Source organism: Ovis canadensis, chromosome 18 (genome assembly GCF_042477335.2).
Source record: "Ovis canadensis isolate MfBH-ARS-UI-01 breed Bighorn chromosome 18, ARS-UI_OviCan_v2, whole genome shotgun sequence".
NCBI classification, from domain to species: domain Eukaryota; kingdom Metazoa; phylum Chordata; class Mammalia; order Artiodactyla; family Bovidae; genus Ovis; species Ovis canadensis.
In genome coordinates, this window is record NC_091262.1 from 75,092,658 (window position 1) to 75,120,102 (window position 27,445).

At 41.9% G+C, this 27,445-nt stretch overlaps 1 protein-coding gene across 13 annotated transcripts in view; it reads left to right on the plus strand.

The window, feature by feature from the left end:
• VRK1 (VRK serine/threonine kinase 1) overlaps positions 1-27,445 on the plus strand; it is a 79,054-nt gene that overhangs the window by 294 nt on the left and 51,315 nt on the right. For 2 of the 13 annotated variants that reach the window (XM_069559425.1, XM_069559419.1), the window contains exons 2-3: positions 19,120-19,190; positions 24,919-25,033. The exons of 3 other annotated variants lie outside the window; for them this stretch is intronic. Coding sequence is in view for 2 of the 10 variants with exons in the window: in XM_069559416.1 (XP_069415517.1) it covers positions 9,971-10,271 (301 nt within the window). In the remaining 8 variants the exon portion in view is untranslated. Of the gene's footprint in view, positions 1-1,313; positions 3,063-9,716; positions 10,272-17,413; positions 18,464-19,119; positions 19,191-24,918; positions 25,034-27,445 lie in introns of those variants that run through there. 8 more of the 13 variants (XM_069559418.1, XM_069559424.1, XM_069559421.1 and 5 more) reach the window with 5 other exon arrangements.

Below are 27,445 nucleotides of genomic sequence, written 5' to 3' on the forward strand. Positions count from 1 at the left end.
CGCTGCGGCCCTGGGTTTCCTGCACCGGCCGGGCGGGTCCCCAAGGCTCAGCTTCCCGTTCTGGCTGACACGTAGGCCGGTCAGACTCGCGCCGTGTCCTGGTAGCTCTGGCCGGGTCTGGGAGATGGCCCTTGTAAGGCCAGTCTCGACTGCCAGGGTCTTTCCGCCCTCTCGGAGCTCATACTCTGCAGGGGAGTCGGAATAGAAGCAAATAGGACCATTTGCGGATGCCAAAAAGCTCCCTAGTAATAGGATAGGCGACGGTGGGCCGGAGTGGTAGGGGTGACGGAGAGCATCTCAGGAGGTGACGTTGGTCCTGAGACCTGAGATGGGGGAAGGAGCCTGCTCCCCAGAGGGTAGCGTTCCAGGCGTTTCTAACCAGTCGGTGTCCGGCTGAGGCCGGGTAAGAGCTTGCTTGCACTTGACCGCAAGGTTCAAGGCTGTGAAGCTCCGTGGGAGAGTTTTACAAGGGATTTTAGCATTCTTCTGACGGTTTTTTGTTGCCCTTTGCTGATGTAGCCGTATTCAAGGGCAGCAAGTAGTTTTTCCTTTTGTCGAAATAATTTTTGGCTCTGGTGTCAAAACTCATAGGTGATTTATTTGAATTAGACAAAAAGCACCAGAGTCTCTGGGTTGAGAGAGCGAGCGAGGAAGGGGACGCAGACACTAGGTTCCTGTTGAGGCCACCCGTTTTTCACTCCCCCCCCCCTTTTTTTTTGCTTGGGGTTGACTCTTTCTTTACCTCATCTCTTCTTGGAACAACCTGGAAATAACCAGTTTTGCTGTTGGGAGGGTGGTGCGTTTAAGGAACTGTTGAAGAGCCTCATTAATGACTTTTTTCATTTCTTTCTATTTTAACTGCAGTTGCCCATCTGTGGAGGCTGAACTTGGCGAGAGTTAAAAATAAATAGGGCAGCATTTATTTTTAAGAGTTCAGAATAAAGGCATCTTACCTTTCATGACCTGCTGAGTGTGATACTTTTGGGGAAGAATTTAATCTACAGTTGTGAAGAAGTTTCAGAGGGCAGCAGGGGTTCTTTATGTTGTTGTTTAGTCCCTCAGTTGTGTCCAGACTCTTTGTGACCCCCACGGACTGTAGCTCCCCTGGCTCTTCTGTCCGTGGGGTTTCCCAGGCGAGAATACTGGAGTGGGTTGGGTTGCCATTTTCTCCCCCAAGATAAGATGATGTTCATCAGCCATCTGTAGAAGGGAATTCAGTAGTCACTTAACACAAACTTCTCTGCTGAAGCTGCTACAGGTGCTGTTCTCTGTGCATGTCAACGTTGCTCATTAGATTCTGGGATAATAATAGTAACCCAGCTTGAATCTGGTGACAGTAAAGTTGCGTTAAGCATTACTGTCCATTTATTATGCTGGTATCTAGTGCAGAAGGGCTTCCAGGTGGGTCAATGGTAAACAATCCTCCTGCCAAGTAGGAGGCGCAGATTTGATCCCTGGGTCGGGAAGATCCCCTGAAGAAGGAAATGACAACCCACTCCAGTATTCTTGCCTGGGAAATCCCATAGACAGAGGAGCCTGGTGGGCCACAGTCCATGGGGTCACAAAGAGTCAGACACGACTTAGCGACTAAACAGCAACAACAGTCTAGTGCAAATACCAGGTTTAGAGTGTAATGGCTTATGTTAAGCACAGCAAAAATTGTGAGAGGATATTTGTTAAACAAATGAGAAAATGAAGGAATGTGACATTCGTAGAACATGGCATATAAGTTAGTAAGTGCCCAGGAGATGGTTAAGTGGAAAGCTTATGCTAAGTTTTATTCCAGGGTGCAAGTTGTATATTTAAAAATTAATAGTAGTGCATTGAAAATGTTGGCAGACCCTAAAATTAAATTTCTTAAATAGGCCAGGCTTTTTCTTTTTTTTTTTTGAGAGCTAATGTGAAATAATAATAAATAATGTAAGTGAGGGTCCCAGATGTCTTGGAAGGAAAAATACGATTTTTATTTTGACAACTATGTACATATTTTTCCTTAAAGCCATCCCTAATAAGATATGATGTGCTATGAATAGAATTTTGGTTTAAAAAATAAAACTTTGAAAGTATTTTTGATTTGATAAAACTTACTGGAAATGAGGCAAAGCTTAAAAGTTTACCTCATATCAAAATGAAAGATGACTCCTGAATTTATGCAAATGTTAGTATCTTCATAGATCAGGCATTGAACCTAATGGAAATTAAGTGCTGCCTCCGTGTGTGTGTGTGTCTGTGTGTCTGTGTGTGTCTGAGGCTTTCCTGGAAATTGGTCTTCTTGAGTTTTAAGAGTGGATGGGTTACCGAATAGGCCTGGAGAATGTTTTTCAGACTGGTAGTACATTTTGCATGTTTGCCAAGTTTATTTTTCAGAGTGAGCAGAGATGGACTTGTTTATTCACCAGATTTCCTGTGCCTAGAACTGTGCTGGGGGCAGAATCTGTTCTTGTGATTGTAGTGTCTTGTCGAAGCAACTTATCTTTTAAGCTAATAGAGGTCGTTCTTTTGAGCTTTGGTTATTTAGCACCCAGCACAAGAAAAGTCAAGTGTGTATGGCACATTCGAAAAACTGTACTGTTAGTGGTAAAATGTAGAAAACAGGAAATTTTTAATAAGGGTGTAAGGATGATATGGAAAAGTGATGGAATCCTGCTAAAGCATTTAGCTGGGTGGTGTAACCTAGATGTGTTTATACTCTGTGATACATTTGGCCCCTTTGACCCAAATTCCTGTGAATATGTTCTAACTTGCCTTTATAAAGATGGGAAGATTCATGTTGATGTATGGCGAAAACTACCACAATATTGTAATTAGCCTCCACTGAAAATAATTTAAAAAAAAGATGTAAAGAGGGCCATGCCCTTTAATATCTTGTCCCCTTAGCTTCTGAATGATATTTAAGTACCTAACATTCCACGGTTGTTGTTTTGAACTAATTTCGAGTGGTGCTCCATCTCTCCCAATGTCACCTTGAATATTTGCACTCAAACTCAAGCGCATTCTACTCGACTTTTCTGGATGACAAGTGGACAACACTTGAAAAGAAAAGCTCTCTAGAATCTGGATAGGTATGAAATCTGCCCTTCCCCTGTAATTGGAGTTTGATTTTTAATATTCACTGATAAATACCAACGACAGGAAACTACTAGTAACATTCATTGGTGAATTTATCAAGAATTCTATTAGCCACAGCGTTTTTGGCAGCTTGAATTGTGTTGTTTGTTTAGTCTTCATGGAGGTACGTGGATTTCCATGATTCTTGGCAGTTAGTCCTGTCTCTCCATAGGTCTCTGACCCAAGAGAAAGGAACCATCTCCGACTTGAAAATGAGATGCTGTCCGTACTGCCCAATGTTTAGGGTGAATATTAAACCTGCACGTAGACTGGAGTGTTGATCAAGAAACTGTATGTAATAAGTGGGAAGATACACTGGATGGAAGTCATGTAATTAAGTTGCAGGGTTATTAATTTGAGATTTGGGAATGTTCTGGGCACAGTTGTCTTAACGGAGCTCAGTACCCAGTCTGAATGAGAACTGGAAAGCCAGTGGGCAAAGGGCAGCACCATCTTTTACTTTTCCCGGCATTATAGTTTCCTTCTGTGTCTTTATTTAGTTTTCTCTTTGCAGACTGCCGGTCTTGCGCTGTTCACGTTTGGGGCAGATAGTCTCGTTAGTGCTGGCTCCTTGTTTCAAGAATCCCAGAGAGGCTCCATTATCTCTGTCAGTTAGATCCAGAATTTTTAAAAAAGTCATGAAGTTAGAAATCTTAGAGCTAAGATAACTACAGCTTTATTTCAGATTAATTGCTTTCCTCAAATTGTCTTACGAAGTATTAATAACAGCCGAACAAATGCCATTGTTTGATAATGCTGCGTATAAATGCATTGTGATCACATGGCCTGTTAGAAAGTGCCATTAAGCCTTCAGTCTTCATAGACTGTCAACATAGAGAAACAAACTTTTGCTGTTTCTGCTGGAATTGTTGGTTTTGTGCCACTTGTTATTGTAATTTACTATTTAACATGGTAGCAGAGCTATCACCGTACAGATTATATCTAATTATGCATTCTTTATTAGAGGTAATAAGGAAAAAAGTCTTTTGGGAATCAGGGGCAAAGTTTTAGAAATTCATTTAAAAAAAAAAAAAAGGCCAGGATATAACATTTAAGAGGCTTAATCTTACTGGTTTTACAAGCTTTTAGAAAATATTGTAGAAATTGTGACTTTGAAATGCATTACTTCACATGTTGCAGCCCATGTGAGATGGTGCAGCCACTCTGGGATTTAGTTTGACAGTTTCTTAAAAAGTTAAACATATACCACGCACATGACCCAGCAGTTGCACTCCTGGGCATTTATCCTCAGAAAATAAAAACTTATGTTCACATGAAGACCTGTACGTGAATGTTCTAGTGGCTTCGTTTATAAAAGCCAAAACCCAGAGACAGCCCCACGCATCCCTCAGTGGGTAAATGGTCAAATAAAATGAGGTTTAGCCATATAATGGTAAACGACTCCTAACAAAAAGGAGCAAACTACTGACACGAGCAACAGCTTGGATGGAGTTTAAGGGCATAGTACCGAGTCAAAAGGTTGTGTGATTCACACTCCATTATATGACGTTCCCAGGACGATAAAGTTACAGCAGTGCAGAAGAGTTCACTTTTGCCACAGTGAGAGCTGGGAGTATGATGTTACTATAGTGGGGTAGCCTGGGGGAGTTTCTTTGGGGGTGATTGAACAGTTCGGTGGCTTGGTTATTGTGATGGTTTTAATTATCTTTACATATGATGAAATGTCACGGGATGTACACACACACACACACACAGACACACAGACACACACACACACGGTAAAAACTGAAGTTTGAATGCTGCTTCTAAGTCACCTCAGTCGTGTCCGACTCTGTGACCCCATAGACGGTAGCCCACCACGTTCCCCCGTCCCTGGGATTCTCCAGGCAAGAACACCAGAGTGGGTTGCCATTTCCTTCTCCAGTGCATGAAAGTGAAGTCGCTCAGTTGTATCTGACTCTTAGCGACTCCATGGACTGCAGCCTACCAGAAGTTTGAATAAGTACTTATTAACACTGTATCAGTGAGTTTCCTAATTTTGATCACTATTATGCTCCATGATGTTGGGTTGTAGGCGTAAGTATATGTTTTATCCACTAAGAAACTGCAAACTTTCCCAGAGCTGTGCCATCTTACAGTCCTGTCATCACTATATAAGTGATCAATTTTCCACATTTTTACCAGCATTTGGTGTTAGCAGTATTTTTTATGTTAGCCATTTTAATAGCTGTATATTGGTATTTCAGAATGGCTCTAATTTGCATTTTCCTGATGGCTAATGATGTTCAACATCTTTCCATATGCTTGTCCTTTGAAGTGGTTCAGAACAAGCCTCCACAAAATGTGTCACTATAGCAAGTGGATTACTTTAAGCCAAAGACAATGAAGACCCAAAAGATTTCAGAGCTTTTTACCGCCCCCTCAACTGACAAATTAGTTTAGATAAGGAGCCTGGTCAGAGAGAGCTGTTACCAGAGATAACTTTTAACTGAAAGACCTAACTGTGTGGCATCTAATAACAAACATCTGATCCCATGTCTGAGTTACCTTCCTCCTCTTTGAAGTCCCAGCCCCATGTCCCTCCTCTGCTCAGGATGGCAAATAAGCCTCAGTGGCCTGTCCTGCCCTTGGGTCCCATATTTTTATGGAGGTACAATTAAATTTGTTTTTCTCCTGTTGATTTGTCTTAGGCCAATTTAATTGATACAGTAGCAAAAGAACCTAGAATGGTAGAGGAATTTTTTTTTTCTTTCCCACACAGTCGTATCTTACTTTGTTCAAATCATTTTTCTGTTTTCTGATTTGTTTTCTTACTATTGAATTTAGAGTATTCTTTATATATTCTGAATATAAGTCCTTTGCAGATATGTGATTTGTAAATGTGTCCTCTCAGTCTGTGGCTTGTCTTTTCATTCTCTTACAGTATCTTCTGCAGCACAAAAGGTTTTAATTTTCATGAAGTCCAGCTTACCAATGTATGGATCGTTTTTGGTGTCATGCATGTCTCAGAACTCTTTACCGAACCATAGGTCAGGTAGATGTTCCAAGTTTTCTCCTAACTGTTTAATAATTTTATGTCTTACATTGAGATTAGTGAATCCCTTTCGGGTTAATTTTTGCATGGAGTATGACTTTTAGGTCTTTTTCTTTTCTTTTCCTTTTGTATATGGATGTCTGCTTGTTCCAGAACCATTTGTTGAGAAGACTATGCTTTCTCCATTGAGTCTTTTTTTTTTTTTTAAATCTTTATCAAAAATCAGTTGGCTGTAAACTGCAAACAAAATGAAGACAGGAGGAAATGAATAAGCAATTAAGTATGAAAATTAATACAGATGTCTGAAGGTATAAAGGCTCATGGCTTGAGTCTTGAAAAAAATATGTATAGATTTGAGAGGAAGTGGGAAAACATTTTAGAGAATATCATGAGCAAATTTAGGTCCTAGAGAAAATAAGAACTGGCTGTTTTGGGGTGTCATGGGAGAGAAGGGGAGGAGGAACATCAGGGGAGGATAATTCATTCATGTGTCTAGGAAACTGCTGGCTAGTTTATAATCAGTTTATTGACTGCTAGAAGGTACTGTGGGTTCTGGAGCAGGAAGAAGGATGTGGTAGAAATAGTCTTCAAGAGACTTTTTTAGGGGTATGTATGGCAGTGATGGGGCTTCCCAGGTGGTGCTAGTGGTAAAGAACCCGCCTGCCAACTCAGGAGACATAAGAGATGTGGGTTCGATTCCTGGGTTGGAGGAGGAGGGCATGGCAACCCACTCCAGTATTCTTGCCTGAAGAATCCCACGGACAGAGGAGCCTGGCGGGCTACAGTCCATGGTGTCACTAAGAGTTGGACATGACTGAGTTACTAAGCAAGCACTCAGATGGCAGTGCTAGGTTAGTAGGAAGGGCAGATACAGCCATGACCCTGACAGTGTTGTTACTTTGTAACAGTAAGTCCCTTGTATTTCTTAGAAGGGCTTTGGTAGATTTCAGACTTTTGCCACTTTTTCAGATTTTTCTCCTTAGTGATGGCTCCTGAGAACTCTGCTGGACTTTCTAACTCCTTCATATTAATGCTTCCTGTAGTAAGTTGTGTGTGTTGGCTCATTGTTGACTTTGGATGACATTTCTTATCAGGCCTAAAAAGAGTCCAGGAGATGAGCAACTGAAATGATGAAAACATAAAAGAGTTGATGAATTGGTCCAATGAGAAAAAGTTAATGGAATCTCTTTTACTTATCATGGCTAAGAGCAGACTCAGGGGTTATTTAATCACAACGTCCTGATACTTGTATTTGAAGAACCACACGGAGAGTGGTGATGGCCAGCTGTTCTTCAGAGTCACAGAGGACTGAACAAGGACAGACAGCTCAGATGGCAGGATTAGGGTTTAGTCTGAGGAAGGACTTTCCAGGCAGTGAGAACATAAGATGCTTCCTGCCAGTGATGGAAGGGTCTTTAGAGAGGGAATAGAAAGCTTAGATGTAGTCTAGGAACATTTTTCTTATAGTTGAGGATGTGACAGGTGACAGCCCCCGAGTCCTAATTTATTAATTTGTAACCAGAAATACTCAGTTTCTGTTTTCTTAACAACCATTTCCTGTTCTTGATTTCTTTCCCTGAACAAATTATATTTCTTTTTCTGTTCACCTTTGGGAATCTCATTTGGTTTCTGCCTTCTCTTGTGCATTTAAAAGATTATCTTAGATGTAGATTAGACTTCTGTCATTTAAAAAATAGCTTCTCAACAAATAGAACTTTTTTAATGTCAAACTGCTAAATATCCATGCGTTTATACTTTTTAAAATTTAAAACATGGAAAAGCGTATCATCTCGTTTTTATAAAACATCAGTGATGACTTGTTGAGCAAAGGATTTTACTGCATAAGAGATTACTGTGACGTGTATTAATGAAAGACTGGCAGTGTGAGAAGCTTTCGTGTGATCACTTATTTGCCTTCAGAGCAGTTTTTCTCTTTGATTTAATTTTCTTAGTCTGATTCTTTTCTACAAGTCTAGATCTTTTCCCCACTGAAATGTTTAGATTGACCAAGACTGTTTCACTCATGATTGCAACCCTTCAGTATTAAAACAGAATTTTTTTTTTCTGCAGAAGAGCAAGCTCTTAGTGCTACGCAAGCTGCCCATTTAAAACTATCATTGCTTGGCACCTATGCCCTAGTGACAGTTTGACCAACATGTGAGCAGGCACACTGCCATCCTGACAGATGGGCGTGCGTAGAGGCAGCCAAGAAACCCGTGTATTTGTTAAGGGCAGGATTCCCAGTCGGGGATGTTCAAACGTCTGTCCATCCTGAGCGTTCACGCCTATGGATAAAGGGATGCCATCATTAATCTCAGCCTCTGACTGAGATTCCATGGGTATGTAAGAGCTTCTTGGCGCTTACAGAAGTAGGCAATTGGGGACAATCAGGATAATTGTCCTCTCTTTCATCCCAGGACTACTTCAAATAATCCTTTTCTTTTTTTCCAAGCCAACTTGGTTTGCAGTGAGTACAAAACTGTTCAGACATGGTCCCGATACTTCTAGAATATATGCTGTTGCATTTTTTTTTCTAGCCTACAGAAGCTCTGAAGCCATAGGTATTTATGGTGTGGACAGTGATGTACATAATTGGTTGGAGTCAGGTAGACCTGAGTTCACAGACTGATGGCTGTGTGACATCAGGGTAACCTAATTTTACCATCACATCAAGGTGAAATAATAGCTGTTTCATAGGGTGGTTGTGAGAATGGCCTGTGAAACATGTACAGTGAATTGCTGGGTGTAATGACCGGTCCACTGTATGTGTTCAATAAGCATGTATCATGATGCTATCAACTGAGATTGAAAATATGGGAGAAAGGTATGTGTGTGGTGCACGTGTCTGAAAGGGGAATTGGGGATGGAAACCTGGGAATCCTGGCATTAAGAGGCAGCTGGACACAAAGGAGGCAACAGAGGAGACCAGGAAGGGGTGGGCCAAAAAAAGTAGGGTGAAAATGAGTTTATCTTGGAAGCTGGAGAGATTGTGTGTTAAATACTGGGGTAGATCCTTGAATACAAAATGAATAGGACATTGTCTCTGCTTTCTGCTCCTCCTGTTTTTATTTGCCCCATGGTTTAACTGTTCAGTTAATGGTATTACCTAGTCAGTTATGCCTGAAAACCTAGAGTTACTCTTTATTTTACTTTCATACCCTTCCTGCTGGCTTAGACGGTAAAGAATCTGCCTTCAATGTGGGAGACCTGGGTTCGATCCCTGGGTTGGGATCCCCTGGAGGATGGCATGGCAACCCAGTCCAGTATTCTAGCATGAAAAATCCCATGGACAGAGGAGCCTGGTGGGCTGTAGTCAGAGTTGGACGTGACTAAGTGACTGAGCTCACACACATCTGAGATTCATTCATGCTGCATATAGTATGTTGCGTGTGTTGGTAGTAGCTCTCTAATTCTGGTTAACTGTTACTGTATAATACATGAGTTTTTTGGTTATTGATTACTACCTAACACCAAAGACAGACACTTTACGTCTGAGCCACCATCTGTTACAACACCACCAAACTTAGTGGGAGTTAAACAGCAACCATATTACTATGCTCATGGATTCTGTGGGTTAGGAATTTGGTTAGGACAGCTTGACCTGTCGTTTCAGGGTTCCTCACTGACGTGTATGGCGCTTTGGCTGGGATGTCATGAAGACCAGGACCATCTGGGATTGTTGACTGGAGTACTTAACTTTTTTTTTCTTTTGAAAGTGGCTGTTTGTTTTTCCAGTGGTATATCTAAAACAGTTTGAATGGAGGCAAAGACTTCTACTTGAAACTTGCTTTGCTTCTTTGCAACTTTTGAGTAGATTGTTTGGATAGTGTTCAGATATTGCTGCTGGAAAGGGTATAAACGGTGTTGATGATGGTCTTTAACCAGAGGAAAGTCATCATCTGTATCCAGAAGCAGAGATTTCCATTGAGACGGAGAGGTGGTCGCTGGTGTGGCGGTTGCTCTGAAGGTGGCTGTGCCCTGGCTGCAGGTTCTCCACGGGGCCTTTGGCTCTTCAAGCACGTGGAGTGGGTTCCCGCAGGAAGCTTGCTGAGAGTGACTCATCCTGAGGTCACACGGTGTCACTTCCACTGTACTCTATTGGTTGAAATGGACACATGTCTGCCTGGATTCAAGGGGAAAAAACTTAGACCTCACATCTTTATGAAAGGTGTGTCAAAAGTTCTGTGACAATTTTTAAAAACCACCATAAATTGTAGACACAATTTATCCATTCTGTTGTAATTGTAGATGGATATTGGAAGTTTCCACTTTGGAGAAGTTTTGAAGAGTGCTGCTGAAATCATTCTTGTTCGTATCTCTTGGTTCACATCTGTATTCATTTTAGTTGAGTAGAATTGCTAGTCCCAGTGTATGTGTATCTTTAGCTTTGATAGTTACTGCCAGTTTTCCAAAGTGTGTACCAATTCATGCTTCTATCAGAAAACACAGTTCCCATTGCTCTTCAGCTTCACCTGTGCTTGGTACTATCAGTTAAACATGACATTTTTTTTTTTTAACTATTCTGTGGTTGTGTTGAAGATCTCAGTGTGGTTTAATTGACATTTTTTTTGTTAACTGGTGACTTGAGCACCTTTTCATTTGCTATTAGCCTTTTAAATATCTTGTTTTATAAAGTGTCTATTCAAGTGTCATTTGCCCATTTTAAACAAATCGTCTTGTCTTTTTTCTTATTGAAATGTTGGGGTTTTTGTGTATTCTGGATATGAAGTCTTTGTTGAAAATATGAACTGTAAAAATCTCTTTCCATCCTGTGGCTTGCCATTTCACTCTTATGTCTGTAGATGAACTGAAATTCTAAATTTTAATCAATTTCAGTTTACAAATCTTTTCCTTTTTGACTAGTGTTTTCCGTGTCTTGTTCACAAAGTTTTGCTACTCTGTGGTTGTGAAGATATTTTCTTATGTTATCTTCAAGAAGTTTTATCCTTTGACCTTTCACATTTAGGTCTCAGTCTCCAGGAATTGATTTTTTGTGTGTGGTGAGGTGGGCCAAGTTTCCTTTTCTCCCCGTTTGCTTGTCTCCACAGCTAGTAGCAGGTAGCGCTGGGCCTGGTGAGCAGCAGCCTGAGAGTGACCATTCTTGCATTCTCAGCCTTCATCCACCCTTAATGCACCTTCTGAACTTGGGCAGACTGTTAAAACCGTCTGGCCTCAACTTCACCTGCAGTATGAAGGATCTGAATGAAATGTTTCTGGTCTTCCTTCTGGCTCTGGTTTGTTGAATCATTCTGCTCAGCGTGCAGTTTTACTTAGGCCTGTAAGAATCTTCATGAATCTGGTTTCCGGGACCTAATGTGTCCCTTATCTCCCCCAGCTTAATGGTGAGCCTGCCATCTAGTTTTTCTTCATCACGGCGGCACGGCCTTGCCCCGCACGTGGTCTTCTGATCTTGCTGTACTCTGTCCCTTGCCAGGAGCCCACTGTCCTGTTTTGGTAAGCTGTGGTTCAAGACACCAGTTCCAGGTTGAATGCCATTCACATAGACACAACTGTTCATTTCACTTGTCCTTTCCTTTGGTTTCCGACTTGAACTTCTAAGAACCACAGATGACAATGTAGAGTTTCAGGGATCAGCAGAAGGCATTCGTGATCAAGTGAGTTACGGTCTCAGTGAGTTCTCTCTCCCATGTGGCAGTGCCTGCGGATAGCTGTGTACTGTACTGGTGCCTTCAGTGGCGCGGTCAGGAACCACACTGGTGACATAGCAAAGTCTGCCTTTAGCTGGTTCCTCAGTCTTCTTGGTAGTCTGTGTCGGGGTGATTTCTGTCCTTCATTCAGAAAGTATAATTTCCTTATGCAGAATGTCATAACTCCTTCGTCATTCTTGATATCACATTTTCCCTGTCATTAACTTTTTTTAAAAAAAGCTTTATTGGGACTTCCCTCGCAGTCCAGTGGTTAAGATTCTGTGCTCCCAGTGCAGGGGTATGGGTTCAATCCCCGGTCAGGGAACTTAAATCCCGCATGCCACCTGTCATAGGAAAAAAAAAAAAAAAGGCATTACTGAGACCCAGTTCAGTTATTGTACAGCTCACTCATTCAGAGGGTATTGCTCAGTGTTAGTCTAGCCACAGGACTGCAACCATCACCGCAATCTAATTTTAGAATATTCTCTTCAGCCCTGAGAGAACTCCCCCACCAACTAACTAGCAGTCAGTCTTCATTCTCTCCCATACGCCCCAGAACCCTGCGTGCATGCTCAGGGTTGCTGAGTCCGGTCCGACTCTTTGTGATCTCATGGATTGTAACCCACCAGGCTCCTCTGTCCATGGGATTTTCCAGGCACTGGAGTGGGTTGCCGTTTGCTCCTCCAGGGAATCTTCCCGACCCAGGGGTGAAACCTGTGTCTCCTGCATCTCCTACATCGGCAAGCAGATTCTTTACCACTGAACCACCTGGGAAGCACCCCCTAGAGCCCTAAGAAACTGCTAATCTGCTCTTGTCTCTACAAATTTACCTGTTTTTGAAGTTTTACATGATTGAAGTCATACCATATGTGGTGTTTTGTGAGTGTCTTCTGTCAGCTAGCATGTTTTTAAAGTTCATCCGCGTTGTACCAGAATCTGTGCTTCGTTTCTTTTTATTGCTGAATAAGATCCCAGGGTATGGATATATCACATTTATCCATTCACCCATCGAAGAACACTTGAGTGGATTCCACTTGTGGACTATTATGAGTAATGCTACTGTGAACATTTATGCACAGGTTTTTTATGTGTACACGTTTTCATTTTTCCTGAGTATATACTACCCTTGGAACTGCTGGGTTACGTGGTGACTCTGTTTAACTTATTTTTAGGAATTGCCAAACTGTTTTCCAAACTGACTGCATCTTTTTTACATTTTCACTGGCAGTTGTTTGAGGGTTCGGTTCTCTCAAATCTTCACCAGTTCTGGTGATTTTCTGTCTTTTTGTTTGTATACGTGGTAGCATGTGTGAAGTAGTATCTCATTGCGGTTTTGATTTTTATTTCTCTTAATGACTAATGAGGTCAAGTATCTTTTTGTGTGTTTCTTGGCCAGTTGTTTATCTGTTTTGGAGAAATTTCTGTTTAAATCCTTTGTATGTTTTTAAATTGGTTGACTTTTTCTTATTGAGTGCTAGTGTTCACCTTGATGTATTTGCAACTAAAAACATTCTTCCCTCGATTTTCCTTCCTTTATATTTCTTTCCTTTTGCTCAGGGACCATTTATTTTTCCTGAAGTGAGCAGGCAGGTCAAGAAGGTTCTCTAGCCCTTTTGCATTCTCTTGGCAACAGATTCCATTGGCAAAATATGTGACTGTGAAATACCTTAGAATGAAAAGTATACATCTGCTTATTGGAATAGATCCTTTTGTAGTTCATCCTACTTCTAAAATGAACCATGCTTCCTCCCTTAAAAACCAGTAGGTTAAGCACCTGCTTAAACTTTAACTCAGGTCATTTTAGTTGAGGAAAAGGACCTGGAGAAGTTGGACCTTGTCTCAATAGCAGGTGGCCCTGGACCACGGCTTCATTCAGCCTAGTTTTAGGAAATAGCTGTTGGTTTCTCACCAGGTGATATGTTAGACTCAAGGGATACTGGGGTAAGATAGATTCCCTGACTTCATATCCTCATAAAATACATCACACAGGCACAGCACATAGGCAACTCATGGTGATACAGTGTCACAGACATTGTGAGAGGTGTGCAAGGAGGTATGGGCTGGTGCTCTTACCACTTTTCTTTTGCAGGTAGATTTTTGAGTACTTGATTTTATCTGGACCTCTCAGTAAGGAATGGTAACACAAATGCCATCATCCAGATGCTGAGGTTGCAGAAGAAACTGACTTTAGAATCTTCAGCGTTTGTCACTGAAATCTAGAAGACAGTCTCTTCATACTATTTTTATACAGTATTTTAACTATTTTATCATATATTCTGCAGTAGTTTATCACATCAAGTTTTTCCAGCTGAATTTTTGTCATGTTTTGTATTAGTAAACTGCAACGAGAAGCATTTTTCTGGCGAGTTATACATCGGTTATTTTGTTACTTTTGTCCTCTTGATCTTTGGAAGTCATCCTTCTTTTAACAGTAGGCTGTGTATTTGTAGTAACAAGGATATGTTTCTGTTTTGTCTTTTATACTACTTTCATGATGTGTATATACTTAGTCATTAAAGCAAATATTTTACCACCCAAAAACTTCATTTTGCAGATGATTCTGCAGTATGCACTCTACTCTCTCAGTGCTTCTGTTAATTAGCAAAAGAGGCATTTTCTACAAAAAATTATACTTGCCATCCGTATGTTTTGATTCTTGGCCCTGTTAACTGTCCCGGGTTGTGAGACCAGAAAAATATCCAACACTCTTGGGGTCGAGTCAGAGGGACAGGGTGGCCAGCTGGAAGGGCTTCATTGTCGAGGGCAAAAGAAAAGCAAGAGGAGTGGCCCAGCGTCAGGAGCTGGCCCGGGGCACAGCTGGCCCTGCGTCCTCCAGCTCAGCAGCCAGCCTCACAGAACGCCTCACACCAGGCTTCTCCGCGGGCACAGAAAACCGAGACAAAGCACAAGCAAAGCCAGAGTTGCTGCCATCCGCAGAATACTTGGCTGGAGTGAGTGACCACAGCTTCTTTACCAGTTACCACTTTGTCTTTGTTCCTGTCTCCTCTCAAATAAGATTTATTGAGACACCCAACATAGACTCCCCCTGCTTTCTAATTGCACCCAGTTTCGAGAAACTCTGGCTTCCCTGAAAAGTGAAAGTCACTCAGTTGTGTCGACTCGGCGACCCCATGGACTGTACAGTCTGTGGAATTCTCCAGGCCAGAATACTGGCGTGGTAGCCTTTCCCTTCTCCAGGGGACCTTCTCAACCCAGGAATTGAACTGGGGTCTCCTCCACTGCCAGCAGATTTTTTACCAACTGAGCTATCAGGGAAGCTTCCCTCCTAGACCCTCCCCAGGCTTACCCAAGCAAAACCCAAATCCTGTCATATTCTTTTTTTTTCTTTTTTAGACTAGTTTGTTTATTTTTGGTTGCACTGGGTCTTCGTTGCTGCGGACAGGCTTTTCTCTGGTGGTGGGTGGAGGCTGCCCTTCATCGCGGAGCACGGGCTCTAGGCCCGCAGGCTCTAGTAGTTGCAGCGTGCAGGCTTTAGTTGCCCTCAGCATGTGGCATCTTCCTGGACCAGGGATTGAAACCATGTCTCCTGCATTGGCAGGCTGATTCCTATCCACTGTAGCCCCAGGGAGTTCTTTACACCATTCTCTTATCAGGATGCCCCACTGTTCCGTGGGTGTGTGTTCTTCCAACTCTTGGGACTAGAGGTGTGTTCTGGTGGTCTCTTGCTGAAAGGTAGATACCAGAGATAGAGCAGTTTTAGTAATCACAGCAACAAAAAGTACGGGGGTAAAGATTGACAATTAAGAGATAATCAGCAATATCCAAAGTGTGGAACACCAACAAGGGAAAGAAAAAGAAAAAGAGGGAGGTGGCACTTGTCTGCTTAAGAGATTCAGAGACATATCAGCCAGTTACAGTGACTAAAAAATCAACTATAGGAAGATTTTTTTTTTAAGACACTTGGGGATATTTGAACATTTATTTATTAAGTGATATTAAGGAATTGTTATTTTGTTTGATGTGGCAATGTTAATGTTGTATTTTTAGAAAGTCCCTGTTAGAAGTAAATACTTCTTACATATGAAATGATACTGTATTTGAGGTGTGCTTTGAAATACTCTTGGGAGGGGCTATGAATTGGGTATACCAACTGGTAATATGTGAGTAATTGTGGAAACTGGGTGATGTGTACATAGGAGTTCATTATATCCCTTTCTTACTTTGTTTGCATTTGCTAATTCCTCTAATTTTTTTTTCAGGCTGTTTGTATTTCCTTTTCCATGAATTTGCCTCTCTCTGTCACTTTGCCATTTTTCTGTTGTGTTTTTGACTTTCTTATAATCTATAGGATTCTTTAATATGTACTGAGAAAATAAGCCTTTGTCACATATTCTGTAGATATTTTTCATTTGTCTTTGAATTTGTTGATGGTGTTTTTAATCTGTGGAGAGTTTTTATTTTGTCAAATTTATTAATTTTCTTTAGGCCTGTGTGTTTTATTTTGTGTGTTGCACAGAACACCCTTCTCTGGGATGCTGAAATGTTTATTATGTTTCCATGCAGAACTTTTTAATGGCTGTAGCCCTATTCTGATTTGCGGTGACTGTTTGGTCATCTTAATTTCTTTTAGAGTATGTAGAAATAGTCTTCCTTGGAGCCCTGCTGCAAGAATATACAAGGAAGGATGTTGTTCAGTCGCTGTCCTGTGGAGATTTAATAGTGAACACCTGGAGAATTACCGTGACCCAAGTTCGGTATAGTTAATTTTTCCGCCGTGCCGCACCCTGCCGCCATAGAGCTAATGGGAAGTCTGTCATTTAACAAGATCATCAAAGTGTGCTAAATGTTATCTTATAAATTAGCAATATAGTTCAAAATTTCTAATTTTAGAAAATTTTCAGTGTTTTCTTTACATAAAGAAGCATTCCTTTTAGCTCTTTTTTGTAGAGCTGCTGGGTCAAGGGGCCAGGTGCTGCCTCCGTTTGAATTCGGCGTCCTTAAGCTTGCTCCTTTCTTTGAGTCGATGCCTTCGTCTGGGCAAAGTCAGGAGTTTTCCAGGTATTACTGTAGTGTCTTCTTCACGGTTGATTCGTGGAGACCTATTTGGATCTTTTAACCACTACATCAAAAGTTGGAAGGAGAAGTGCTCAGCAGAAACCACAGGAAATTGTTCCTTTTGTGGGGAAGTGGTGGCAGTGAGGTGTCTTGGGCTTGTGTTTTAAATTGTGCCGTATATTGTGCTATATAGTTTCAGTTAAAGTTAGTTCTGCAATTAGTGTTCCTCTTTTGGAGCTTCTGGATATCATTTAAAGGAAATAAAAGTTGAAGTACATCTGATACTGTATTTTAAACATTTTATTCACTGTACTAAAACTTTTTATAAAAATCTAATGTTAATCACTTTTAATACAAGTTTAAAAATTCTGAATAGGAGGAAATTTTTCTCCTATGAAGATAATCTGCTTTATTTTTCCAAGTTAGAAGTTTGAGTCTTCACCTAGTGCTTTGCAGCTTAGGTGCAAAAACATGACTAGTATGACAAATTGCTTCTAAAGATTGTGTCACAGTCTTAAGTTTAGCTTAATGTTTCTTTGAGTTTAGCTTAATGTTCTTCAGGAATAAACCTATGAATTGATAGGATCATTTTCTGTGGAAGTTCACTTCTAAATTCGCATGATTTGTTGTCTTATATTTGACTCAGATAGTAAAGAATCTGCTTGCAATGCTGGAAACCTTGGTTCAGTCCCTGAGTTGGGAAGATCCCCTGGAAGAGGGCATGGCAGCCCCACTCCAGTATTTTTGCCTGGAGAATTCCACGGACAGAGGAGCCTGGTGGGCTGTAGTCCATAGGGTCACAAAGAGCTGGGCATGATTGAGTGACTAACACTAACTGACTTGTTAGTGTTGCTGAGGGTATTCATAACAGCCATGATTACTTTTCATACTTGTATTGATATGCATGGTTCTCTAAGTGAAACTAGGAGATTGATTGAAACGTGAAAGTCGCTCAGTCGTGTCCGACTCTTGGCAACCCCAAGACTATAATGTCCATGAAATTTTCCAGACCACAGTACTGAAGTGGGTAGCCTTTCCTTTCTCCAGGGTCCCAACCCAGGGATCGAACCCATGTCTCAAGCATTGCAGATGAATTCTTTACCAGCTGAGCCACACGGTAAGCCCAGGAGATTGATTGGGTGTCTCTAACAGGAAGTCAGTATATTTGAAAAGCAGAGACATTACTTTGCCAACAAAGATCCATCTAGTGAAGGCTATGGTTTTTCCAGTGGTCATGTATGGCTGTGAGAGTTGGACTGTGAAGAAAGCTGAGCACCGAAGAATTGATGCTTTTGAACTGTGGTGTTGGAGAAGACTCTTGAGAGTCCCTTGGACTGCAAGGAGATCCAACCAGTCCATTCTAAAGGAGATCAGTCCTAGGTGTTCTTTGGATGGAATGATGCTGAAGCTGAAACTCCAGTACTTTGGCTACCTCATGCAGAGAGTTGACTCATTGGAAAAGACTCTGATGCTGCGAGGGATTGGGGGCAGGAGGAGAAGGGGACAACAGAGGATGAGATGGCTGGATGGCATCACCGACTCGATGGACATGAGTTTGAGTAAACTCCAGGAGTTGGTGATGGACAGGGAGGCCTGGCGTGCTGTGATTCATGGGGTCACGAAGAGTCGGACACGACTGAGTGACTGAACTGAACAGGAAGTCAGAGGAAACCTTCCTGCTTCTCACTAGTTTATGGTAAATGGTAGTAAGTCTGCATTCACTCCTGTGGTCATCCTCACAGTTTTGTCTCAACTGTAGGATTTGTGGGGATAAAATGAAGTAAATATATGAAAGAGACCCTGTATATTGTTGGGAAGGATATATAAACTCAAGAGTCTATATTTTTCATATGATTTCTTGGCACTCATCAGATACATTAATCAACTTCTGATTAGCTGGCTCATTTGTAAGAGAATTGTCTTTAGATGTATTGCTTTCAAATTATTCTTGATACAATTTAGCAAAAGAGGTGATGAAGTTCTTATTGACTGATTATCTTCTAGTTGATTTTATTCTTTGACTTATTGTAGACTGGCAGGAAGCCATTTACACCAAATATGTAATTATTTCTTAATTTCAAATAAGTGTGAAATATGAATGAAGGTTTTTGGCCTGGGGTGGGATGCGAAAAAGGTGATTGGGTGGGGCGGGGGGAGTCGTTCTGAATCATTCATTCACTACTTTATATGTTTTACCCAACTTCTGCAATGAAGGAGGCTTTTATTAAAATTTTCTGATGCAATAGAGTTGTATGTAATAGAGCCCTTAATTGAAAATGATTCACTTAATGAGGAAAGGAAGATGTGCCAGAACACAGTTGACCTCTATATCCATTGGTTCTGCATCCACAGGTTCAGTCAACTGTGAATTCAACTAACTGGATCAAAGATACTCAGAAAAAATTTCCAGAAAATTCCTAAAGGTGAAACTTACGTTTGCCACATGAACAACTATTTACATAGCATTTGCATTGCATTACTATAGATAATCTAGATACGATTTAAAGTATACGGGAGGATGTGCATAGACTATATGCAAATACTGTGCCATTCTATGTAAGGGACTTGAATGGATTTTGATTTCTAAGGGGGTCGAGGAACCATTCTCCTGACGATACGGAGGGATGATGTATATAGACCAGTGGTCCAGATTGCACTTCACAGCTGCCTGTGCAGGATTAAAACATAAGGCACTGCGACTCTTGTGAAATAGGTTTAGTGTTTTAGAGTTCTACCGATAATCATGTGTAGCCAGGATTTGAGAATTACTGTCTCCCACAATGGGTAGTTATGTAATCGAGTTTATACTTTTCTTTTGAACTTCCTGCCACTCAGTGAAAAGAGGGAAACAGGAGTTTCATAGCTCTTAATGGCTTAAAACTTCCGTCACTGAAGAGGCACTTCTTTTTCCCACCGTGAAACTAATAAAGTTTGATCTTGTAGATATCTGCAACTGCTCACTTTCTTTAATAAATAGTTTTTATCAAAGAATTCAGAAACATTCTTTACCTGGCAAGCTTTTATTGATCCTTGTTTGAAGCTGATGGTCTAATATTCAATCCTAACTGTGTGATGGTGTTTCTGCATGAAGCTTAGTGCAGCTTCTTGAAGCCAAATGTTGCATTTTGTGTTTATATTTGTAGCCCCAGTACATTGCCCAGCGCATATACTGAGGTGTTCTATAAAGGCCTTTGGAATAAATGAGTTCAAACGTTTCATTTCCTGGTGAACTAATTTGCCACGAGATAGAGCTTAGACAATGTAGAGGAAGAGATGATTAGCATGTTTCCTAGACCATCTGTCACTAATATTGATTGTTTCCACTTGGCACTGGAGCCTTGTTTTTTTGGGAGTGGATAGCTTGTATAAAGTTAAAAAAAAAAGTTGGAAAAACCTCCTGTTATTCTGTATCCCTCTCTTTGGTGGCTTAAAATCAGTTTTTAAAAACTTGCCATTCCGACTAGTCAGGAAGCATGAAGGCAGGGGTTGGTTATTCCAGTGGCTATGCTGTCCTAGTAGCTGGTAGCGGTTTCTGCCTTGCCCCCTTTGCCCCCCAAGTCTGTTTGACATCTCTACCAGAGTGGTCCTTTGAAAACCTCAGTCAGAGCATACTACTCCTCTGCTCCAAACATTGCCATGATTTCCCACCTCAGTGAGGTTTAGAGTCAGTGTCCTCACAGTGGCCTGTGTCCTGGACGTGATGGCTGCACCTGGCCCTCTTCCGCGTCTGACGTCAGCCAGCGCACTCTCCGCCAGCTGCGCCAGCCTCCTTGCTGTGCTGGGCAGGCGCTGGCCCTTGGCCTCTGCTTGTGGCTCCCTCAGCGTGAGATGCCTTTCGTCTCCGTCACCGCCTGGCCGGCCTCCCTTGCTTTCTTGTTGTTTAGTTGCTAAGTCGTCTCTGAGTCTTGGATGCAATGGACCATAGCCCGCCGGCCGCCTCTGTCCACGGGATTCCCAGGCAAGAATACCAGAGTGGGTGCCGTTTCCTTCTCCAGGGGACCTTTCTGACCCAGGGATCGAACCCACATTTCCCGCATTGCAGGCAGATTCTTTACCACCAAGCCACCTGGGAAGCACCAGTCTTGGCTTGAATGTCACTTTCTTGTGCGGCTTTACCGATCACATTTCAGTTTCAGCCCCAGCTCCCCCACCCCATCCTTTATTCGCCCTTTATTATTTTTTCCGTCAGTACTTGTCATCATTGGACATAGCACATGTTTCAAATTTGAAAAAAAATTGTCTCTCTCCTCAAATAATGAGCTTATGCTCAGTGAGGGCAGGATTTTTGTCTGATTTGTTTACTGCTTTATTTCCATCTGCCAGAGCAGTTACTGGCACGGAGGTAAATATTTGGTGAGCAAATGAGTTAATGAAGCAGACACTACATATTGTAGTACAGAATTCTGTATGATTCAGTGTTATTTTTATTTTAAATTTTAAAGGAGGCATAGCATAGTAAAGTTTTGTATTTCCTGCCCCAAAGTTGCAGCCACTTAGTGTAATAGCATTACCACGTGACTTATGTGTATGTTAAAGGGAGGGTAAGGTCTAGTCCTAGTCTGTGCTGTTGAGAAATGAATTTTGATCCTTTATAAAACCAGTCCTACCTTGAGGTGACTTTAATGACAAAAGTACTTAAGGTTTTAGATTTATATCAAGTTCAGCTTGTAGATGGAATAAATTTTGAGGATGGGATAATTCACATTAGCCAGAAACATTTTAAAAATGTAAACATTTTGGTGAGAAATTGGTCAGTGGGAGAAGTCTTGACTTGAGTAATCAGAGTGTGATTTTCATCCTGACTGATTTGAAGGATTGTGAATCAAGATGCAAGTATAATACCTGTTCCTAGTACCCTGTTTACCCTTTTGCTAAGGTCAGAAGCGTCTTTGCAGTGGCCCCTGGGGCTCCCCTTGATCTCTTGCTCCTGTGTTCCTTCTCTGACTTCTTTCCCCTCGCCCACTCCACACCAGCACCTGGCACCCTTGCTCTCTGCTTGCATGGCACACTCCTTACTTAGGGGCTTTGCACCGCTCAGCCCTCTGCCCAGATACTCATGGCCAGCTTTCCCACTTCCCTCCTGTCCTTGCTCGGATCTCCCCTTCTCAGGGGGCTGATAGTGACCTCTCTGTTGACACCACACGCCGCCCCCAGCCACTGTGCTCTCCCTGTCCTCTGTCGCCTGACATGCTCTTCTTCTCTTTGAACATAGCCTGTACATCCTCTAAAATGTTAGATAGTCTTCCCATTCTGGTAGGTTTTATTCTCTTTCTTACAGAATGTGTCAGAGGTAGGACCTTTTTCTGGTTCCTTGGAGAGCAGTGAAGAGCTTGAGGAGAACTAGAGCAGTGCCTGGTGAGTGGCAGGTGGTCAGGGAATGCTTGCTGAGTGCATGAATGAATGAGTGAATGAACAAACCATTCCTCTCCTTCATAAGTGCACATCACTCACAGTTGACCTTTATTTACTGCTGTGATGACGGATAGATTTGTGTAATTAACATCTACAAGAACAGCGTTTGAAATAATACCGCTGGTCTCTGTACCTCCGTATTGTGACCTGGGTTAGAATTTCCGTCCTTATGAGGCTGCAGATTCTGCGTCATGTTTTCACCGCATTTTGTGTCCCCACCCACCCGTGGACAGGCATCTCGGTTGCTTCCACATTTTGGTGGTTATGAATAGTGCTGCTTTGAGCACGGGTGTGCACATACTGCTTGAAGGCTATAAACTCTTGAGATCTGTTAGCTTAAGGAAGTCACATCAATCAGTTATGTTCTCTGCATATGCCTCCATCTTTTAAAGCTCTTAGCTTTATTTCCAGAGGTCTTAATTTTACTTAACAGCATGTTTTTCTTTTATGTAATTTATTCTCATAAATTTGTATTGTGGTGTAAGCTGTGGAAATATAGATGGTCTGCTTTTTTAGAGTGATGCAATCCTGGAAAAATATACATCAAAAAGTGGAACGAGTTCCTTGAAAGAATGAGCTGTTACTCACTGTTGTGTCTTCCAAATTATCTATGCTGTGAGGGCTGGAAGCAGTAGATTGAGAACCAGGAAAGTGTTTTGTTGAGAAAGCAAAAGCAAGAGAATGAAAGCAAAGTGCAAGAAAAGCAAGAGAAAGGGTGAACAGCAGTGTTGAGTGCTGCTGGGGAATGAGCAGAGTGAATGAGGTGATTCGAAGGGTACTTGGGTTTTGGTCGAGTGGACTCATGATCCAGGTGGAGTGAGTTGTGGTGACTTGAGGCGAAAGGGTACATTAGTAAGAACAGGTAAGTTTAAGATGGTTGGTACTGATGATAGCAGAGGGGAATTAAAAAGTTCTTTTTTTTAATAGGCATGTCATGAGCATATTTAAGAGCTGATGGGAAGGCTCTAGTTGAGGGAGATGTTGAATGTTTGAGAGAAGGGTTAGTTAATAGTTTCAGTCAGGAAGTAGAAGGGCATGGGATACAGGTGAAGGAGCTGGTGTTGGAGGATAGGATGGAGGCAGAGTTGGACTTGAAGTGGATGCAGGTGGTTTGTAGGTTTGAGTCTTGGAAAGATAGAGAAACTCCCTTTGAAGTTTCTGGCTTTTTTCTCTAAATTAGGAGATGAGGTCCTCTGTTGAGAATTATGAGTTAGGGAGGAGAATTACAGTTTTGAGGAGACTAAATAGGGTTTGATATGGATTTCAGTTGCTGGGCTTTTCGAAGGAGTGGCACTGTCCTCTCCATTTGGATGTATATTAAGCATAAAGTTAGATGTCAGGTACTTGAGGAAAAAATAACTTATTAACCTTTTTGCTGCATACTTTGACACATATATTGAATTCTTACCAAGTGCAGTGATTGTAAGACAGGTCTCGTAGTTAGGGAGCTCATAAACTTATAGGGAACATTTATCAAATGCAATACGCAGTAAGAACAGGACTTGAGAGGTCATGTCTGACTGCAAAAGAGCTAGATCTTTGTGTTTGGAAAATATTTTCAGCAAGTGTATATGGGGAGTGGGGGCGAGAAAGTGCTCTCTGCTGCAAAGAGTAGAGCTAGCAATGTGTTGGTACCACGTTAATGGCCTGGTGAATAGTCCAGGTTGTTCAAAATTATCCTTGAATCAGCGTGTCTCTGTGCAGTTTAAAAGCGTCAGAGAACTTATGACTTTAAAGAAAATTTCATAAAAATATATGATCCCCTCAGAGAAACTCAAGTACACACCTATTTTAGGGAAAATGTATGGTTAGTCATCTGATACGTGACAAGCTTTATACAGCATTGTAATTTCCCAGTTTGGATATGATGAATTCAGAGCTCATTGAGTGTAAGCAGCATTATTGGATTCATTCAAGCTTTTTTTCCCTCTCTTCAACAGAGGATTAAAAAAAAATTCCAAATTTGAATCCAGGACTTGGAAAATGCTGGTTGTCTAAATACAGTACCATATTGTGATAAATATAGCTCTTGAAATTTTAAGAATCTTTTCACAAAACTTTCTTTTAATATTCATAGCAGAACTTTTTTTGGAATGTTATCTGAAAAACAGAGGACCATTTTATTATCAGAGCTGACTATTAATTAGGGTATTGTTTCAAATATAAAAGTTGATCTGCCACTGAAATTCTATTTGAATATGTATAGTTCCAAGCTTGCTTTGTGTATTTAATAACTTTAGTACCATAATTACTCTGTTTACAATTAAGTTTTGGTGAATATGCTAATATGGAATATACCAGCAAATGATTTCAGTAAAGGGTGGTGTTGCTTTACATTTTCATGTGCTTTTTACTTGAATGTGAATTTCATTTAATGTCAATGGGAGAAGAAGTGGTCAGATTATGTAATGGTTAGTGGCAGTGAACTTTCTTTTCTTTGAAATCTCTCTCTTGGATTGGGCATCATAACTTGGATTTGCTTTGCTCCAGCTGGGCAGAAATTATGCAGAAAGATTTAATTTGGTGGAGGTTTGTTCCCTCTGGTTTATTCTTTTAATAGAAACCTTAATGTAGGTATTGGTTTCATTGTTAACAGAAACCTATAATATACTAAAGCAATTGTTTAATTCCAATGAATATTTTAAGTTCTTTACTGAGGCAAGTGCTTATGGTCATGTTATTTATTAGTTTTTGACCAGAGACTTCTGATTTTAAGTACTTCTCCTTTCTTCTTTTTAGAAATCCTCTTAAAAGGACAAGGAGATTGAGACACACAGACTTCATATTCTCTGAAGCTCGGAGCCGTCTTTTACTCTGAACCAGAGAATAAGAGGAGTGACCAAGTGGAGTGCAGGTCAGACAGGGTGTAGGGGGTGCCAGGAGGGGAGGTCTGAGGCCTGATCAGGTCTGGATTGGAGGCAGAGAGGGCCCAGGGACCCTTGCTGGGTGAGAGTGTTCCAGTGTGCTTGGTGCCCACATGTGTGTGCACACAGAGATTTGCCAGCCTTTGTGAACATTTATGCAGGTTATCAGTTTATTGCCTTTCAATTCCATAAGCATCTTTCTTCGCTCTGTTGATGATGCTTGAACTAGACCCTGGAAGCATTTTTCCTTTCCAGAACAATGTTAGGTTAGTCAGTAGAGGGTGAGGGAGGGACATTGCTAGGCAGAGTGGGGAAGGGGCTTCTCCTGCTCTTGCGGTGTGCTTGGTCCCCACCCTCCACCCCTTTTAAAGCGTGGATGAGCAAAGCATGCTTATCCTCCACGGCTTTGTTTAGCATCCCAGTAGCAGTTCTCTTGTTTCCACCAGGACCCCAGCAGGTGGAGTCCTGGGTGCGGCAGGCGCCCTCGAGGGCTCTGCCGCCCAGTGGGCTGTGCCCACAGCCCATCGAGTGAGGAGTTCCTTTCTGTCTTCTCTCCTTTGATCTTGTAGACTGTACCTGCTCCCTGCCTCTGCTCTTCCTTAGAGTTCTCTTACCCCTTTTAATAGTCAATAGTACCTTTTAGAAATTAATAAATTTTTATTATAAGTTTTTTTAAGTTACTTATGCATTTTAACTCCTGATTGGATCCTGACTGTTAATAACACTTAAGGTTTGTGTAATCAGCTGTTAATTTTACATAAATTTAAAAATAGAATGAAATAAGTCCTGTGTATAACTTGATTAATTTTAATGATGTGAACATACAATGTAGATATTACCCAGACTGGGGTATGGGGCATGACCAGAGCCCCAGAAACCTTCTGACTCAGTGGTCCTGCTATTTGACTTCTGTCATTACGGCGTGGGCTTTGCAGGTGACGCTAGCGGTAAAGAACCTGGCTGCCAGTGCAGGAGACTCAGGAGATGCGGCTTCGATCCCCGGATTGGGAAGATCTCCTGGAGACGGAAATGGCAAACCGCTCCAGTATTCTTGCCTGGAGACTTCCATGGACAGGGAAACCCGCTGGGTTCCAGTAGTCCATGGGGTCGAAAGAGGAGGACACGACTGAAGTGACTTAGTACATCACGGATTCATGAGACGAATCATGGAGTGTGTCGTCTTGTGTCTGGCCTCCTTCTATCAACATACCATTTGGGTGGGTGATCTTCAGTCGCTGAGTCATGTCCGACTCTGCGACCCCATGGACTGTAGCACACCAGTCTCCTTTGTCTTTCACTATTTCCCAGAGTTTGCTCAAATTCATGTCTATTGAGTTGGTGATGCTGTCTAACCACCTCATCCTCTGCTGCCCCCTTCTCTTTTTACCTTCAAACTTTCCCAGGATTAGAGTCTTTTCCAGTGAGTTGGCTCTTTGCATCAGATGGCTAAAGTATTGGAAGCTTTAGCTTCAGTATCAGTCCTTCCAATGAATATTTAGGGTTGATTTCTTTTAGGATATGGGCTTCCCTGTAGCTCAGCTGGTAGAGGATCCACCTGCAATTCAGAAGACCCCAGTTCAATTCCTGGGTTGGGAAGATCCCCTGGAGAAGGAATAGGCTATCCACTCCAGTGTTCTTGGGCTTCCCTGGTGGTTCAGATGGTAAAGAATCCTTCTGCAGTGCGGGAGACCTGGGTTCCATCCCTGGAGAAGGAAATGGCTACCCGCTCCAGTATTCTGACCTGGAGAATTCCATGGACAGAGGAGCCTGGCAGGCTACAGTCTATGGGGTCTCAAAAGGTTGGACACGACTGAACGACTTTCACTTTCCTTTAGGATTGACTGGTTTGATTTCCTTGCAGTTCAAGGGACTCTCAAGAGTCTTCTCCTGCACCACAGTTCAAAGCATCGATTCTTCAGCACTCAGCCTTCTTTATGGTCCAGCTCTCACATCCAGTTCTCACTGAGAAAACCAAAGCTTGACTATACTGACTTTTGTTGGCAAAGTGATGTCTCCGGTGGTTCATCTATTTTATTGTATCTGTTTTCCTGTTGATGGACATGTGGGTTTCTAGTGTTTGGCCATTCTGAGTAAAGCTGCTGTCATCCTTTAACGTGGGTTTGGTGGATGTGTATCCATCTCTCTTAGGTATGTGCACAGGAGAGGAATTGTTGGGTCGGGTTGCAGCTCCTCACAACAGATTTTCAGAGTGGTTGAAATGTTTTTGCTCCGCATCCTTACCAGTACTTGGTATTGTCAGGCTTCCACAGTGCTGCTGCTGCTGCTGCTAAGTTGCTTCAGTCGTGTCCCACTCTTTGCGACACCATAGACGGCAGCCCACCAGGCTCCCCCGTCCCTGGGATTCTCCAGGCAAGAACACTGGAGTGGGTTTCCATTTCCTT